Source organism: Trichomycterus rosablanca, chromosome 12, assembly GCF_030014385.1.
Source record: "Trichomycterus rosablanca isolate fTriRos1 chromosome 12, fTriRos1.hap1, whole genome shotgun sequence".
Taxonomy (NCBI): Eukaryota; Metazoa; Chordata; class Actinopteri; order Siluriformes; family Trichomycteridae; genus Trichomycterus; species Trichomycterus rosablanca.
This window is the reverse complement of record NC_085999.1, coordinates 39,206,743-39,224,864: the sequence shown is the minus strand read 5'-3', so window position 1 is coordinate 39,224,864 and position 18,122 is coordinate 39,206,743. Positions and strand designations below refer to the sequence as shown.

Genomic DNA, 18,122 nt, shown 5'->3' with positions numbered 1-18,122 from the left:
CACATGCCCCCTCCGACATGTGTGCAGTACCGACCGCTTCTTTCTCCCTGCACAGAGATCCGTATCGCGCATGAAGAGTCACGCACTGATCTCCGTTATCCCCCGTCTCTGTGCAGCGCCTCGATCAGCCAGAAGAGGGCGTAATGCAGCAGTTATGAGGAATCCCTACGACCCTCCTCCCTCAGACAAGCCGATTATTTTCTGTGTAGGCGCCCGGTCGGCTGTTAGCAGCGCTGAAACTACTTTACCACAAAGGAACACTTGGACCAGTTTTGTTTCTTAGTTCTTTCTTTGAAGCACCACTAACGATCCGAATACCAGCTGGGTCCGGTTTTAGAATCTTGCTTCGTCTGCCGTGCCAGTTATGGCTCACAAAGGGGGCACGGAGGCGCAGATGAGTGATCCGTTGGTTTCTTTTAAAGCAAAAATCACCGGCGCCCAATCACGATATTAAATAAATAAACCATCACATGCTGATTGATGTAAACGAGGGTAATTAAAATGTCAAACCTGAGCACAGCAGCTGGATCCTGGTTGACGTCCCGGATCAGAGATCCGAGCACCGAGATGAACTTCTCCCATGAAAATGCCATCATCTCGCAATCAGTCCCGTTTGTTCTGAAAGTGCCTGCGGACAGAAATTTAATCGAGCTGATCATACGTGAAGCGTTTTATCACCTTCCACCTGCCAGCATCGCAAAATCACTCTAAAAAGAACATGGTTTCAGCTGCCAAGATAGCACACATGCATCAGCATTATCTCTTAGCTCTATATCTCTGAGGATCACTCACAGTTTGGTGCTGAACTGGAATCTGGTGTGAAGGTCATGATCCAGTAAGCCCTTTGGAGGTACTGCTCCATGGCCGACCAATCACTGCTGTTCTGGAGCGGCGACCCCAGCACTGCTAACTCCTCCAAACCCCTGCAAGATAAATAAATCAATAAATAAACGACAGGTAGGAATGATAGCTTCTGTATATAAACCAACGTCCGTACTGTTATTGTGATTGGATCACTGTCTAACCAGAGCGGCTCACTAGGTTTTGAGACCTTTTGCTTTGTGTACATGGACACAATCATGCTGGATGAGCCAAGTGTTCAAATTGAATTGATCATTAATCTTATACACCTCTTAGAAATAGGTGTGAAGAATATTGTGGGGCGTGCACATACTTTTGGCCATATTACATATTATTATTATTATTAATTATTATTATTATTATTTTTTTTTTTTTTTTTTTTTTACTACAATTATTTAATTATTATTATTATTTATTATTATTATTATTATCATTTTATTATTATGATTTTTTATAATTATTTTATTACTTTATTATTATTATTAATATTATTATGTTATCATTATTATTATTTTATTATAGTTATTTATTATTATTGCTTATTATTAGTAGTATTATTTATTTATTATTATTAGTATTATTATTATTATCATTATCATTATAATTATTATTATCATTATTATTTATTATTATTATTATTATTTTATTATTATTATTATTTTATTATTATTATTATTATTGTTATTATAGGGGAAGCGCTTGTACTGGACTAGTAATCAGAAGGTTGTCGGTACAAGCCCCAGCACTGTCAAGTTGCTGCTGTTGGGCCCCTGATCACGGCCCTTAACTCTAAATTACTTGAATTGTTTTCAGTCATAATTGTGAGGTCACTTGTGGATGAAAAGCATCTGCTAAATGCCACAAATGATTGATAAAATGTTTATTATTATTATTATTATTATTATTATTGTTATTATTATTATATCAGATTTCTGAATTAGCCCCGCCCCCTAATGCAGTAATATGTAATCTTGTGTTTCTGACCTGGTGAGAAGGATCTTGGACCAGTCCACTGTGCCGTTGGCCGCGCTGCTGTTGTTCTGTCCTGTGGGGGCGCCGTTGAGCAGCTTACCCACGAACTGCTGGATTACGGAGCTGTACTGCTGCGCGGTGGTCATTAACCTGTTCCACTCGGGCAGCATCATGGACAGAGTAACTGTGTTCCCCGAAGATCCCTCAGTCACGCTGGATAGTTTATTCACCTGCACGAAGGAAACATAACAAACGTGATTATTTATCAGGCTCCAACCAATCCACCTTCTGCATGTCAGTGGGAGACGGGAGAAAACCAAGAAAGTGTCTGTAGTAAATACACACATACATGTGGTGCAGTACTCCCCGTCTACAAGGGTTCATTTACAGCGTACCTTCATCTCCATTTCCTGAACTACATCCATCAGCTGGTTGTTAATAGATGCTGCTGTTTTATTCTGTGTTAAAGACGCCATGAGAGTCTCAGCATCCTGCAGTAAAGGTTTAATAAACGCTGCAAAACACACAGAAATACAATTAATAATAATTAATAAAAACATTTATTTATTTTATCATCTATAAGTTCTATATAATCAGTGAAGTACCCAGCTGAGCCTCCATGGCAGTGGTGGCAGTCTGCATGAAGGCATAAGCTTGTTTCAGGTAAACATCAACGTAACCCTGACCGGAGAGTCCAGCCATCACGCCCATCATGCCACTGCCGATACCCAGGAGTCTACACAGAGGTCAGAACATAAAACAATAGAGATGAAATGAAAGTAAAATATAACCTGCTTCTGTTTGTACATGTTTCATATTTCTATACGTATCAACTCTCCGGGCAAATAAATCACCTGTGCTGACACATTACAGGCCTCAGGTGGGATTCGAACTCAAAACATTAGCTGAGAAAAGTTCCTGTCATCTATACGTTAGGCTTTGAAGACCTCAAAGCCTAACCTCATTATTTTTACAGCTTATTAGGTGTTATTAATTGCTGAATTACTGGCTGGTTAAATAATCCATTAGTGCTCCGTGCCGGTACTCACAGTTGTTCCGGAAGCGTCTGTGCCTGGGTGGCGATGCTGCTGAAGAGGGTATTGGGTATGACGTCTGAAAAATTGCCCAGGATATTACCCAGCATGCTTTTAACGAAGGCGAGATCTGTGGTGGAGGCGGATTTACTCCAGGCTGAGAGAACCTGAACACAGAACACCGGGGTTACACCAGGTTTATACACCAGGTCTATACACTACAGGAACACAAGTATCGGGACGCCCCTTCTAATGTTTAAAGTCATGTGTTTCGGCCACAGCAGCTGCTAACAGGTGTATAGTAGTATACTGTAGTTATCTCTATAATTATATACTATAGAGAGAGCTATATTACTATAGAGTTCTGTAGAGAGCTATACTACTATAGAGTTCTGTAGAGAGCTATACTACTATAGAGTTCTGTAGAGAGCTATACTACTATAGAGTTCTGTAGAGAGCTATACTACTATAGAGTTCTGTAGAGAGCTATACTACTATAGAGTTCTGTAGAGAGCTATACTACTATAGAGTTCTGTAGAGAGCTATACTACTATAGAGTTCTGTAGAGAGCTATACTACTATAGAGTTCTGTAGAGAGCTATACTACTATAGAGTTCTAGAGAGCTATACTACTATAGAGTTCTGTAGAGAGCTATACTACTATAGAGTTCTATAGAGAGCTATACTACTATAGAGTTCTATAGAGAGCTATACTACTATAGAGTTCTAGAGAGCTATACTACTATAGAGTTCTGTAGAGAGCTATACTACTATAGAGTTCTGTAGAGAGCTATACTACTATAGAGTTCTGTAGAGAGCTATACTACTATAGAGTTCTAGAGAGCTATACTACTATAGAGTTCTATAGAGAGCTATACTACTATAGAGTTCTATAGAGAGCTATACTACTATAGAGTTCTATAGAGAGCTATACTACTATAGAGTTCTAGAGAGCTATACTACTATAGAGTTCTAGAGAGCTATACTACTATAGAGTTCTAGAGAGCTATACTACTATAGAGTTCTAGAGAGCTATACTACTATAGAGTTCTATAGAGAGCTATACTACTATAGAGTTCTAGAGAGCTATACTACTATAGAGTTCTAGAGAGCTATACTACTATAGAGTACTATAGAGAGCTATACTACTATAGAGTTCTATAGAGAGCTATACTACTATAGAGTTCTATAGAGAGCTATACTACTATAGAGTTCTATAGAGAGCTATACTACTATAGAGTTCTAGAGAGCTATACTACTATAGAGTTCTAGAGAGCTATACTACTATAGAGTACTATAGAGAGCTATACTACTATAGAGTTCTATAGAGAGCTATACTACTATAGAGTTCTAGAGAGCTATACTACTATAGAGTTCTATAGAGAGCTATACTACTATAGAGTTCTATAGAGAGCTATACTACTATAGAGTTCTATAGAGAGCTATACTACTATAGAGTTCTGTAGAGAGCTATACTACTATAGAGTTCTATACTATAGAGAGCTATACTACTATAGAGTTCTAGAGAGCTATACTACTATAGAGTTCTATAGAGAACTATACTACTATAGACAGCTATAGAGAGAACTATACTACTATAGAGAGCTATACTACTATATAGTACTATAGAGAACTATACTATAGAAAGAACTATACTATTATAAAGAGCTATAGAGAGCTATACTACTATAGAGTTCTATAGAGAGCTATACTACTATAGAGTTCTATAGAGAGCTATACTACTATAGAGTTCTATAGAGAGCTATACTACTATAGAGTTCTGTAGAGAGCTATACTACTATAGAGTACTATAGAGAGCTATACTACTATAGAGTACTATAGAGAGCTATACTACTATAGAGTTCTATAGAGAGCTATACTACTATAGAGTACTATAGAGAGCTATACTACTATAGAGTTCTATAGAGAGCTATACTACTATAGAGTACTATAGAGAGCTATACTACTATAGAGTTCTATAGAGAGCTATACTACTATAGAGTACTATAGAGAGCTATACTACTATAGAGTACTATAGAGAGCTATACTACTATAGAGTACTATAGTGAGCTATACTACTATAGAGTTCTGTAGAGAGCTATACTACTATAGAGTACTATAGAGAGCTATACTATAGAAAGAACTATACTATTATAAAGAGCTATAGAGAGAACTATACTACTATAGAGAGCTATACTACTATAGAGTACTATAGAGAGCTATACTACTATAGAGTACTATAGAGAGCTATACTACTATAGAGTACTATAGAGAACTATACTACTATAGAAAGCTAGAGAGAACTATACTATTATAAAGAGCTATACAGAGAACTATACTACTATAGAGTACTATAGAGAGCTATACTACTATAGAGTACTATAGAGAGCTATACTACTATAGAGTACTATAGAGAGCTACACTACTATAGAGTACTATAGAGAGCTATACTACTATAGAGTACTATAGAGAGCTATACTACTATAGAAAGCTAGAGAGAGAACTATACTATTATAAAGAGCTACACAGAGTACTATACTACTATAGAGTATTATAGGGAGAACTATACTACTATAGAAAACTATAGAGAGTACTATACTACTATAGAGTATTATAGAGAGAACTATACTACTATAGAAAGCTAGAGAGAGAACTATACTATTATAAAGAGCTACACAGAGTACTATACTACTATAGAGTATTATAGAGAGAACTATACTACTATAGAAAACTATAGAGAGTACTATACTACTATAGAGTATTATAGTGAGAACTATACTACTATAGAAAGCTATAGAGAGAACTATACTATTATAAAGAGCTATACAGAGAACTATACTACTATAGAGTATTATAGAGAGAACTATACTACTATAGAAAACTATAGAGAGTACTATACTGCTGTAGAATGTACTAAACTGCTATAGAGAGTACTATACTGCTATAGAATGTGCTAAACTACTATAGAGAGTACTATACTGCTATAGAATGTGCTAAACTACTATAGAGAGTACTATACTGCTATAGAGTACTATACAACAATAGATGACTATAGAGAGTACTGTACTATTATAGAGTACTATAGAGAGTATTGTACAACTATAGATTACTATATAGAATACTATACAGAGTACTATAGAAAGTACTATACTACTATAGTGTACTATAGAAAGTATTACTTTACTATAGAAAGTATTACTTTACTATAGAAAGTTTATCATCACTAGCTGGAGCTGTGTAAAGCACACCACCTCTGGACTGCTGAAATGCATTTGGGTTTACAGGATGACAGGACGCCCCACAGTGAAATGTGGTTTCCTGTTTGGTGTTGCTACACCCGGAGCACAACATGAGCTCCATGAAGAAACAGTTTGGGTGTGGAGGGATTGTAACGGTACAGAGCCTGAACTCTGACCCCTGAAGCGTCTGGGGCATCAGTAACCCTCCTCGCTCATGTCTGAACGACTGAGGCTTTGAAATGAGATCTGCACGCTTTTGTGATGTAGTTATATTTGTTATTAAATACCACAGCGCTGTGATGCACATGTTCCCATAGTGTAAAAATAAAAGCTAGTAGAAGAAAAATGTGACGTTTCACCCGGTCAGATGTTTATCTTTGATTTGTTCGTCTAGCCGAGCGTTCGTGATCTGTTCATCATGTGAAATATGTACCTGCTCAGCGATCTTCTCCTGACTTATCCAGCCGTATATCGTGTCGATTTGGACGCCGTCGCAGTAAGAGTTGTTGGTGCACATGAATGTAGAGAATTCTTCTCTGCTCTCCAGAACAAACACCTACAGCACAAAACACAGTCACATGTTCACCTGTACATTCACTCATTCATTCATTCATTCATTCATTCATTCAGGTGTCAGAATACACAGGGCAGCAGATATAAATATACTGACAGCTAAATGTTCTAACACACCTAAGGTATTCTATATTTTATACATTATGTATGTTTCCCTTCAACCTCTGCTGCAGACCACTCTTTCAACCGAGGAGGGCCGTAACTAACATACTGGGGTTAATATAGAAACTAACATACTGGGGTTAATATAGAAACCCGTATCGCGCACAGAGCAGCATTTATGGGGAATCCTCTCAAGCCTTCCCTCTCTTCCCTCCCTTTCACTGTGTGTATTACAGATGAATCAAAACGTCAGAAGATGGATCAAAAAAGCATCAAATCATGGTTGTTTGTTTTTGCTTTACCTTATCCAGAGGAATATAAATTTTCTGAAGCATTGACATCATTTCCAGGCTGATCTCAGACCCATTGGGTGGATTCAGAACATCGTACAGTGAGATGTTCACATCTGTACAGTAATAAAAAAAAGCAAATCATTAAGAATTCAGTCTATTTTGTCTATTTTGTGTTAAAATGTTTGCACATTATTTAATTATTATTTTTCTAAATCAGTAGAACAAACTCGTCTCTTTGACCAACAACTCAATACGTCTTCACATATATTTTAAAATAATTAACAGTAATAATGAAGCTGAAGTGACAGAAGAATAAAAACAGATAAAGATTAAACGTACTTTTTCCCTTCCATTTACCAGCGTAGTTAAGGACACTGATGCTCTTGTTGATAAACGGGTTCACCGAGTCCAGAGAGACGTTCGCTTCTTTAAAGCTGCTCTGAATAGAGATCAGGGTCCTGGAAACAATACAGTTATAATACAGTTACTACAATGCTAACATTTTTATTAGGTACCAATAAGCAAAAAAGTAGGTGCTGCCAGGGTAAAATAATATTCTAATGCCTGGGCACCAAAGAGCATCGCTGTATAAATCTACGACCAATTTATGACCAACCAAACTGCAGAAGGAACAAGAGCAACGTTTGTGTTTGTATTAAATCCAGTAAAGATAAAATGCCATGTTTCTCCATGAGGACAAAAATAATGCTGAGGCACACTGGTGTACCTGAGAGAGCTGGCAAAATACTACTACTACTACTACTAATAATAATAATAATAATAATAATAATAATTGAAAAAATTATAATAATTATAATAATTATAATAATTATAATAAAACAACAACAATAATAATAATATTCATAATGATAATAATAATAATTATAATAATAATAATAGTAATAATAATGGTATTATTAATAATAATAATAATAATAGTAATAATAATAATTATAATAAACATAACAACAATAATAATTATTATTGTTATTAATAATAATAATAATAATAACAATGATAATAATAATAATAGTAATAATAATAATAATAAAAAATATAAATAATAATAATAAAAATAATAGTAATAATGGTACTACTCATAATAATAATGTAAATAATAACAATAATACAATAACAATAATATTAACAATATAATATATAATAATAATAAAATTAAAATCATTATAATAATAGAAATAATAATAAAAATAATTATTATAATAGAATTAGTTAAAAAAACTGAAAATATGAATTGATTATTATTTGTAGTCATTTTTTGTAATTTTAGTAATTTAGTAATTATTCATTTTATTACAAAATTAAGTAGCATTATTTATTAAATATGAATTAAATTAAATTATATTAAATATAAATGTTCTTGTCCATTAAAGAAGTAACGGTCAATTTACCCTATTTTAACCCTATTTCTAAAGGCCAGTAAAGGTCATCTGATAGCTTTGGAATTATGGATTAGGTCAGTTAGTGTTCTCCTCTGAACATGGTCAGCTGCTGTTTTATATGACTTTATATGACTTAGAATATGGTTGTGTTGACCCTTAGTCTCCCAGACTGGTGTCTGCTGTGGGATTTGGGAGACTCTGATGGGGTGTGGATGAAGTTCAGGTGTTTCAGCCACACCCACTGCAAACAGGTTTATTAAATCACTTAATTAAGACCAATTACATACTATTAGTTTCATGGAAACAGTTTCGTGAAGGCCAGTCTGCATTCCAATACGTGATGTAGGGTATATAAAAACATGGATGGCTTTGCTGTGAGGCAGATTTACTGGACTGGACAGAGCCCTGACTTAATTAAACCAGTAATCGCAAACTGGGAATTCCTATCCAGCATTAGTGACCATACAAACTCTGGTTTGGTCTCAGACTTATGGTTTTGGGATGGGATGTCCAACAAGCTCATCCCCAGTCATTTTACTAGTAAAGAGAAGCTCTTGGTCGGCGGTTCCACCAGTCACCCACCCTTTCAGCCTCATTATTTCATTAGCGACAGCCATGGCCCTCTCCTGCTCCGTGGACTTCAGGAAGATGTCTGGCAGACCCAGGAGGAAGTCCCAGAGCGACGTCTGCTTCTGGAGCTGGATTATGGTTCCCACAGCCATTTCCAACTTCTCGATGGCTTTCTGGGGATCCTGAAGCAGCACCTGAACCATCATCTGCCAACACAAGGAGAAAACACGGAACTCATAAGGCCGATCATCTAAGAATTTAGACATGCCTTCTTCTCGGGAGTGTAGGATGACGTATAACAGTCTAAAAGGTCTAAAAGGACCGCTAATGAAAGTATTTGTACACCCACGTCGCATTAACTAAATATATCTGTGTATAAACGGATTAAGTCGAGAGAGAGGGCACAAAGAGGCGACCTTTCGCCAAGAGGACGTGGGCCGATATCCCGTGACTTTGCCCGACTGGTATGTGACTAAACACCACTTTCATGTAGATTTCTAGCAAGGCTAATATTCCGCTGTACACCGTACATACAATGACGCGGTGCGGCGCCTATTGTTGGACTGAAAGAATCTGGTTTGGTTAATGGGGTGTGTCATCTTCACAATAAAGCTTAACTCAAAGGATTTTATGTCATTGCGGTCAAAGGACCAGGAACGAGGCGGCGCTCGGAGGGTGTGTGTGTGTTTTTCGTGAATTATCTACCTGGGCACAATCAGCGTACAGACAGTACAGACAGTGCAGCAGACAAAATCAGCCAATAGTCTGCTGGGTGGGAAAAGATGGGACTACAAAGTGGGTGGGGTCTTTGATGCTGTGTAAGGACCCTGGTTAGTAGCCGGAAGTAAGGGTGAATAAGGAGGGGTCGGTGGAGCGCACGTGTCGGAGGGTTATGACTAAATATGGAGAAAATATATAAAGGACTCATGGTGATGATTAAAGCTATTTAACTTATCAAAACGTATTGTTTCTTTCTTTGCTCTGGTGTCCATGGGGGCCCCTGGGGGCCAAAATTTCCCTTCCATGAAATCAGAGTGCATTTTATGTTGAAATCTGGTCACAGAGGTGCTAATTTATTCCATTTATTTACTTTAACGTAACTATCCAGTAACAGCAGAGTCTGTTTCAGGTGCGTTCTAATAAAATTTGTTATAATCGTCAGAGCCCTGGCGCTGCTCCATACGATTTATGTCTCTATTATAATTAAGAATAAAGATTTATAATGAATGTATTAATGGTTAAACAGGTAAATATTTTTGGTGATTTGTGGTCATGTGGGACGTCTGGCTCCACCTGATTAAGTGTCGACAGGGAAATTTCCAGCGCCGGGTCGTTAGAAGTGCAGAACCGGGTCAGACCCGAGGTTATTCTTTCAGATCCCTGCAGTCCTGACATGTTGATGGCCGACATGGACAGACCACAAACGGCCTCTTTCAGGGTACTGGCAGAGTCCAGGATGGAGCTCAACGTGTCCTAAAGGAAGAGAAAAGATATTAAGATGTTAGAGATATTAAATTCATTAAATTAAATACAGTTTGATTAAATGATGGTAAATGTAATGCATTCTAATCCTAATCCTAACCCTATTCCTAACTCTATTCCTAACCTTAACCCTAACCCTAGATTAAATGATGGTAGATGTAATGCATTCTAATCCTAGACCCTAACCCCAATCTCAACCTTAACCCTAACCCTATTTTTATTCCTAACCCTAATCCTAACCCTATTTTTATTTTTAACCCTATCCTTAACCCTAATCTTAACCTTAATCTTAATGCTAACCCTAGCATTCTAATCCTAGACCCTAACCCCAATCTCAACCTTAACCCTAACCCTATTCCTAACCCTAACTCTATTGTAAACCCAAACTCTATCCCTAACCCTATTTTTATTTCTAGCCCTAACCCTAACCCTAACACTAACACTATTTTTATTCCTAAGCCTATTTTTATTCCTAACCCTAATCCTAATCCTAACCCTATTTTTATTCCTAACCCTAGCCCTAACACTATACCTAATCCTAAGCCTAGTCCTAACCCGATTTTAAACCTTAACCCTATTTTTATGCCTAACCCTAATGTGCTTTCACAGACAGAGTAGATCTCTGAACATGAGAACACAAACATCATTCCTTGTTTTATCTGATGAAATTTCTCTGTGTTTTAGTTTTTGGTTCTTTGTTGTGTAACAGCAGCATTATTGTGTACGCTGACAGTTCAGATTACTGCAGTAATGTCGTGGTAACACTGGTTACAAAACAACTCATTTACTGACTAAAATAACTCGTGTTAGAAGAGAAAATCCCGCTATAAGCCTCTCGCTATGTTCGTTATTTACCTATGGAGAGTCCGCTGAGCTGTTTCTATAGAGCTCAGAGCTTTAACATGTTTTCCTTTTCACATTTTCAGTATCGCTTACGTTTACCACTTACGTCAGGTTTATTATACTTATTTATTAGGTTTATTATACTTTTATTTATTAGATTTAATATAATTTTATTTATTAGGTTTATTGTACTTTTATTTATTAGGTTTATTATACTTTTATTTATTAGATTTAATATAATTTTATCTATTAGGTTTATTATACTTTTATTTATTAGATTTAATATAATTTTATTTATTAGGTTTATTATACTTTTATTTATTAGGTTTATTATACTTTTATTTATTAGGTTTATTATAATTTTATTTATTAGTTTGAATATACTTTTATTTATTACATTTAATATCATTTTATTTATTAGTTTTATTATACTTTTATTTATTAGGTTTATTGTACCTTTATTTATTAGGTTTATTGTATTGTTTTATTAGATTTATTATACTTCTATTTATTAGATTTAATATAATTTTATTTATTAGTTTTATTGTACTTTTATTTATTAGATTTAAAATAATTTTATTTATTAGTTTTATTATACTTTTATTTATTAGATTTAATATAATTTAATTTATTAGGTTTATCATACTTTTATTGTATTAAAATAAAATTAAAAGTTAAAAAATGCTTTTTGTCAGCTGAAAATAAATACATTATTTTATTAGGTATTTAATGTTTAAAGTCTAATGTATTTTAATTTGTTTTACTCAGAATATAGCTTTACAAAAGTGTACTTTTTAAAGACAAATTTAGAAAATAAATCATATATCTAGATATCTAAAGAAGGAAAATTATAAATATATATATATACAAAATAACAAGGCCACTAAACTAAACTGAGACTACCTCTATTTATTTATTCCTCCAATTACCTACCTTTTAATCTTCATTTTATAATTTTATATGAATTGTTATTATATAATAGCTGCTTATTTATTCACTCATTAGAAAACCTGAAGATTTGTGATCTTTATAAATAAAATATAAATGTTATATTTAAGAAATAAAATCAGCATATATATTTAGTAGTAATATCATTTTTTTTTTTTTTTAGTATTTGACCCAAAACATTTTATAGGGTGACACGATGGCTCGGTCCAGGGTATAATTCCCCTGCCAGACAGTTCGGGTTCTTACTGTGAGGAGTTTGCATGTTCTCCCCATGTCTGTGTGGGTTTCCTCCGGGTGCTCTGGTTTCCTCCCACAGTCCAAATACATGCAGTCAGGTTAATTAAAGATGTTAAAAATAAAAAGTGTCTGTGTGTTTGTGTGTCTTCTGATGGACTGGCGACCTGTCCAGGTTGTTTTCGCCCATAAATCGGACCCACCGTGACCCTGACCAGAATAAAATGGTGGTAAAACAGTCAGTGAATTAACGAATAAAGTCACAGAGCATCACTTACGATCTATTAAATCAAAATGTTATGAACAAAATTCATTTTTAATCTACGTTATATAATTGTAATAGCTGCTTATTTATTTACTTGTTAGAAAGCCTTAAGATTTGTGAACTTTATAAATAAAATATAAATGTGTTTTTAAAACGTCACATGTTCATTTGAGAAATGAAGTCAGCGAATATATTTATATATTTATATATTTAGTATTTTTAGATTAAAAACGTGTCATTTTTTAATAAAAACTAGACCTTTATCAGCTTTTATGAAACAAATCAGATTTTTAAAGCCTATTTTCCATGAATTACTCAGCTCGATTCAGCTCAGTTTGATTAATAAGGAAACTATGTTGAGTAAATGTCAGCGTGTCGGTTGAATGTTGTAATTTTTACCTCCTACTCACATGACATCGACAGAATCGCTAATGATTAACATTTGGTCACGAACCTGATCGGCCTGTATGGTCTCGTTGAAAGCGTTCATGATGGAGGAGGAGATGTTCGATGAGACCTGAACGCTGGAATCTTTCAAATAAAAACACAAAAAGACGTAAATCATCTGTCCTTCTTTCTGCAAACCTGAAAAACCTTAATATAAAAAAATGTGATTATGGTATTTTAAACACGGATAAGAGGAAAAACAGGGTGGGTACTGACTGAGCACTTTATCCCATTGCTGCAGGATCTGTGACTGGTTGGACGTGTCTCGTTTTGAAACCTCGTGCACTAGGCCGGCCGCCCGCAGCTCCTCTAGAGGGGGTAAACCATGAAACGACCATGATGGGCTGCAAAACAAAGAGAGAGAGACGAGTTTGGACTAGCAGAAACTGGACTCAGTTTTATATAAATATGCACAAGTGGTGTCCGTCAGACAGGGTTTGACTTCCTTGCATTGGATGGACTAGCGGCAGAGAAATACAGAGAGTATAGTGTGTTCTTCTGTGTGGTTTAATGCTCGCTGTAGGTATGCACTGCTGTGTTAAATTATATAGACTTAATTCAGAAGTATTCAAACAATCGACCAAATCAACTTACTATTATGACTGAGTACAATCCAAGCAGAGGCTCAAGAGCCCAAAAATGACAATTTGGGGCTTTGTTTGTGGGATTTGAACCACAACCCTTGCAATAACCAGCCCACAATCCTAACCGGAGAGCTACCACAGCCACCACCACTTCCAGAAAGTTCAACTCCATATTACACCATGGTTTTAAATGTGACATTTAGGTTTTGGATTGGCTAATGTCCTGGGCGTATAGCTGAAACACCCTAACTATTGGTAGGTGCGCTTGTCAGTGCACTCTCAGTGCAGGTCCGGAGCCCGGATAGAAATAGGAGGGTTAGGCGGCCATATGATATTCTGCTAGTTCATTCTGGACTTGATTCTGTAGAGTTTGAATCTCAGCTCTGCTACCAGTCGGCTGGGCACCCCTTAACGGGCACGATCGGCAGTGCAGACGGTGCAGCAGACAAAATCGCGTGTTAGTCTGCTGGGTGGGAAAAGACGGGACTAAATAAAAAACTGGGGCGGGGTCTTTGAGGCACTGTAAGGACCCTGGTTAGTGGCCCGAGGTGCCTGTACAGAAGCGGAGGGACGTGGAGATCGGCGCGAGACCGACCTCACATCCACCGAAGTACGGGAGAATAAGAAGGGGTCGGTGGAGCATTGGAGGAACTGGCTACGACTAAACTGGGAGAAAAAGGGAGAAAATGCATAAAGAAAAGCATGTATAAGAGTGATTTGGCAGTTTTTAACAAAGCCTTGCTGATGTGTTTGACAAAAACAGGCTCTTCAGGTTGGAGTTAAAGACACGATTATTAAAGCCTAATCTGTTTTTTTAAGCGTAAATGCATGAGATTGCTCTGTGAGGTGGGTCCAGCTTGTAAATTATGCAAAACCCAAAGCTGAATGGCAGAGCTGTTAAAGATAAATGATTTGCAAACATGAGTGATGGCTTAAAGAAAAGCAGTCGGCTCTGGGTGGGCGACTCCGTTCCGGTATTCTGCTCGTTTTTCACTCAGGAATTAGAAAGACGCGACAGAAACGAGTCTGAGACTCAATCTGTGCAGGATCCTGTTAAAACAGAACGTCTTTCTCAGGCTGAACACGGGGTTTGGAATGTCATCGACTGCCTAGATCAGGGACGTCCAAACTACGGATTACGAGCTATTTAAGAAATAGCTCGTAATCCGAGCTCCCCCCCCCCGACTCAAAACATTAACGTTCCCCAGGCTCTGGAGAAACTAAAAATAGCCGCCGAACGCAGAAGATTTCAGGTGCGCTGAGAATGAGTTCAGAGGGAAGTGGGTATGTTTAATTTAAGTAAAATCAGAAAATCTGAGTTTACACGACACTGTGGACGATAGATCATCAATCACTCAGATAAACAGGGAGTGGAATTGTTAGTAAGCAGGAGCTCGGTTATATTTTCTATTATTTTATTACTGAAGAGTCTGTGGCCCAGTGGTTGTGGATTTTTAGAGAACGAGAGATAAGCTCTTACACAGTCGGATACGACCGGATTGGGTGAAAAGGGGGAAATTATTTGTACTTTTTTAATGGCCTAAGCTATATTTCAAAACCAGTTGAACCAGAAGAGCAACACTGGACTGAACTGCGTAATTAAGCAAACGAGGCGGAAATTACACAATAACATTTCATTTACTAAGTGCTGTGTTTTTTTATTCAATTTTACAAATATGCAGCAACGTAGGCGATTACAAATAATGATAATAAAACGCTTCTGGTTGAAAATAAAGCTTAACGTGGTTTAATGTAGTAAAAGAAGGAGACAGGAGCACTAAACTTCTCTTCATTATTACTGCTCATAAGTTCCTCCACTAATCACATTCCTCACTCGCTGTTTTACTACAGTAAGTCACGCTAAGTTTTGTGCATCGCCGTCACACTTCATAGGAAATAACGGCACAGCTTCTCATGTGAATGCGCCGGTGCTGAAGGGAATACGGTATTCCAACATCAAGCATCTCCAGCATTAAGAAGCGTCAGGAAACAATAAAGAAGTAAAACTAAAGTGCAGCTTTTATTGTATTTTTATTGATGTGTAACTGTTTGTAATTGTATTTCAGTGTGTTTATATTATATTTGTGTTATTTTCAGTGTTTAAGTGTCAAAAACAACCTCAAAACTCAACGCCACTCCCAGAACCAACTGACGTTGAGTTTCGAGGTATTTTTTCCCATAAGGATGTTTGGAGAACCTGTTAATGCGTCCATGGTCCCGTGGAGCTGCAGATATTTTAGTCTCATGTAAAATAATGAAGCTGTTTTTGACACTTAAACACTGAAAATAACACAAATATAATATAAACACACCATTTTACTTGCATGTTCAACACTGTCCCAACTGTTTCTATCAGCTTCAACCAGTAATTAGGAACACACGCCCAGTAACACCATCACTGACTGACTGTTGTCTGTAAGCAGGGTTTAGAGGTTACTGTATGCCAGCAGGGCGTGTCCGCTGTTCTATTGTGGAATTTATTTTCAGCGCTGCTTGCTCACAGTTCTGAGTTTTTGAAAGAAAAGAAAATGTCAGGAATGACTGATGACACCATCATGACAAAGAAAAGCTAAACCAGTTCTACCGGTTTCCCGATCAAAAAAGCGCTCTTGTGTAACGGGGCTGGAACGTGTCTCGGTACGGAGAGCGCGAGGTGCGATCACCACACGCCTGGAACCCATCTGCAAATACCTAATCAAGGTGGAACAATAGCGTGGCTAACAATGGAGTACAGAGGAACGAGCGCGGATAAATAAAATAAATTTTTTAATACCATTTATTACAAAGAAGAAATAACTTTGCTTTCAACATTTAACAACATTTTGTATTGTTTGGGAACTCTAGACACCAGCTGTTTCTGCTTAGTATCAATAATAGTAGCTGTTTAACAATACCAGAGAGGTATTGGGCTGCAGACGGGTCAGTCTAGCACATGAACTCTGTGACTCTCTAACACAGAATGACGTCAGTACATACAGATTCTTTTTGTCAGCATTGTTTGGATCTTATTCCTAGGAACTCCCTTTTTCTCTGTTAAGGGACATACTGTAAGTCTATGCTGTCCCCAAGTCCCCAGTGGATGGCAGAAAACGGAGCTACTCAGTCCACCACTGTGCTATAACTCACATATTTGGAAAAGAGATTACAAGAACAAACAAGGTTTCAAACGCTGTGAAATATCAACATTAGAGATCTATTTAACACAAAAAAAACACTCATCCCACAGGGATATAAGTCTATGATGTCCCCAGTGGAGCTACCTAGTCCACCAGTGTGCTAGTACTCACGTATTTGAAAACGAAATAAAATTGAAAGTGTGGCAGCAAGTAAAAGAACAAACAAGGTTTCAAACTCCATGAAACATCAACATTAGGGATCTATTTATTATGAAAATCGATGTTCACCCCACAGGGACATAAGTCTATGCTGTCCCCAGGTCACCAGTGGATGGCAGAAAACGGAGCTACTCAGTCCACCAGTGTGCTATAACTCACATATTTGGAAAAAAGATCAAATTAAAAGTGTGGCAGCAATTAAAAGAAATTTATAAAATATCAACATCAGGGATCTATCCAACATGAAAAAGGATGTTCATCCCACAGAGACATAAATCCATGCTGCCCCCAGTGGGTGGCAGAACACGGAGCTACTCAGTCCACCTGTGTGCTAGTACTCACGTATTTAAAAACAAAATAAAATTAAAAGTACGGCAGCAATTAAAAGAACAAACAAAGTTTCAAACTCTGTGAAATAAGCGGAGCTGCCAGTCCACCACTGAAGCAGACCGTGTCCAGTGTGGTTTTGTTTGTGGGGCTTCAGGGTCCAGGGGCGGTTACTCCATGAGGACCAAAGGATGCCGGATCACCGGCTGAGTTTATAAGCCTTATACGTTCCCTGCCTTTGGTCTTTCTTGAGAGATCGGTGGACCAAGTAGCTGGCGTGGCCGACTAAATCAGTTTTTATCCTGTTTATTTCAACTATCGTTTCTTGTTTTTCTGATTGGTTGTGTGTTCTGCTGGTGGCTTCACTGAGACCCCTGTGAGGTGAACGTCCTTCTATTTTTATTTCTGGGCGAGCTCAAGGAGTCTGATGTCCTCTACTCCAGCTAACGTTCTCGTTTATCTTTTGTTTTTGGTTTCTTTTATTTTGGCTACTTATTATTGTCGTTATAATTTTCTCCCTTTGTGATGCTCCACCTCGATTAAGTGTCCTGCAGTTGGGTTCGGTTCTAACGACCTCGCAGACGGTGGGTGAGATGAGCTAGACGAAACGTAA

At 37.0% G+C, this 18,122-nt stretch overlaps 1 protein-coding gene across 1 annotated transcript in view; it reads right to left on the bottom strand.

The window, feature by feature from the left end:
- The window catches only part of abca12 (ATP-binding cassette, sub-family A (ABC1), member 12), an 82,648-nt gene that overhangs the window by 54,357 nt on the left and 10,169 nt on the right, over window positions 1–18,122 (bottom strand). The window contains exons 4-16 of the mRNA XM_063005731.1: window positions 13,480–13,607; window positions 13,271–13,347; window positions 10,338–10,517; window positions 9,057–9,250; window positions 7,414–7,532; window positions 7,084–7,187; window positions 6,540–6,662; window positions 2,883–3,034; window positions 2,439–2,569; window positions 2,229–2,347; window positions 1,846–2,063; window positions 793–923; window positions 511–628 (exon numbers count right to left, since the gene is read on the bottom strand). Coding sequence (XP_062861801.1) covers window positions 511–628; window positions 793–923; window positions 1,846–2,063; window positions 2,229–2,347; window positions 2,439–2,569; window positions 2,883–3,034; window positions 6,540–6,662; window positions 7,084–7,187; window positions 7,414–7,532; window positions 9,057–9,250; window positions 10,338–10,517; window positions 13,271–13,347; window positions 13,480–13,607 — 1,794 coding nt within the window. The remainder of the gene's footprint in view (window positions 1–510; window positions 629–792; window positions 924–1,845; window positions 2,064–2,228; window positions 2,348–2,438; window positions 2,570–2,882; window positions 3,035–6,539; window positions 6,663–7,083; window positions 7,188–7,413; window positions 7,533–9,056; window positions 9,251–10,337; window positions 10,518–13,270; window positions 13,348–13,479; window positions 13,608–18,122) is intronic.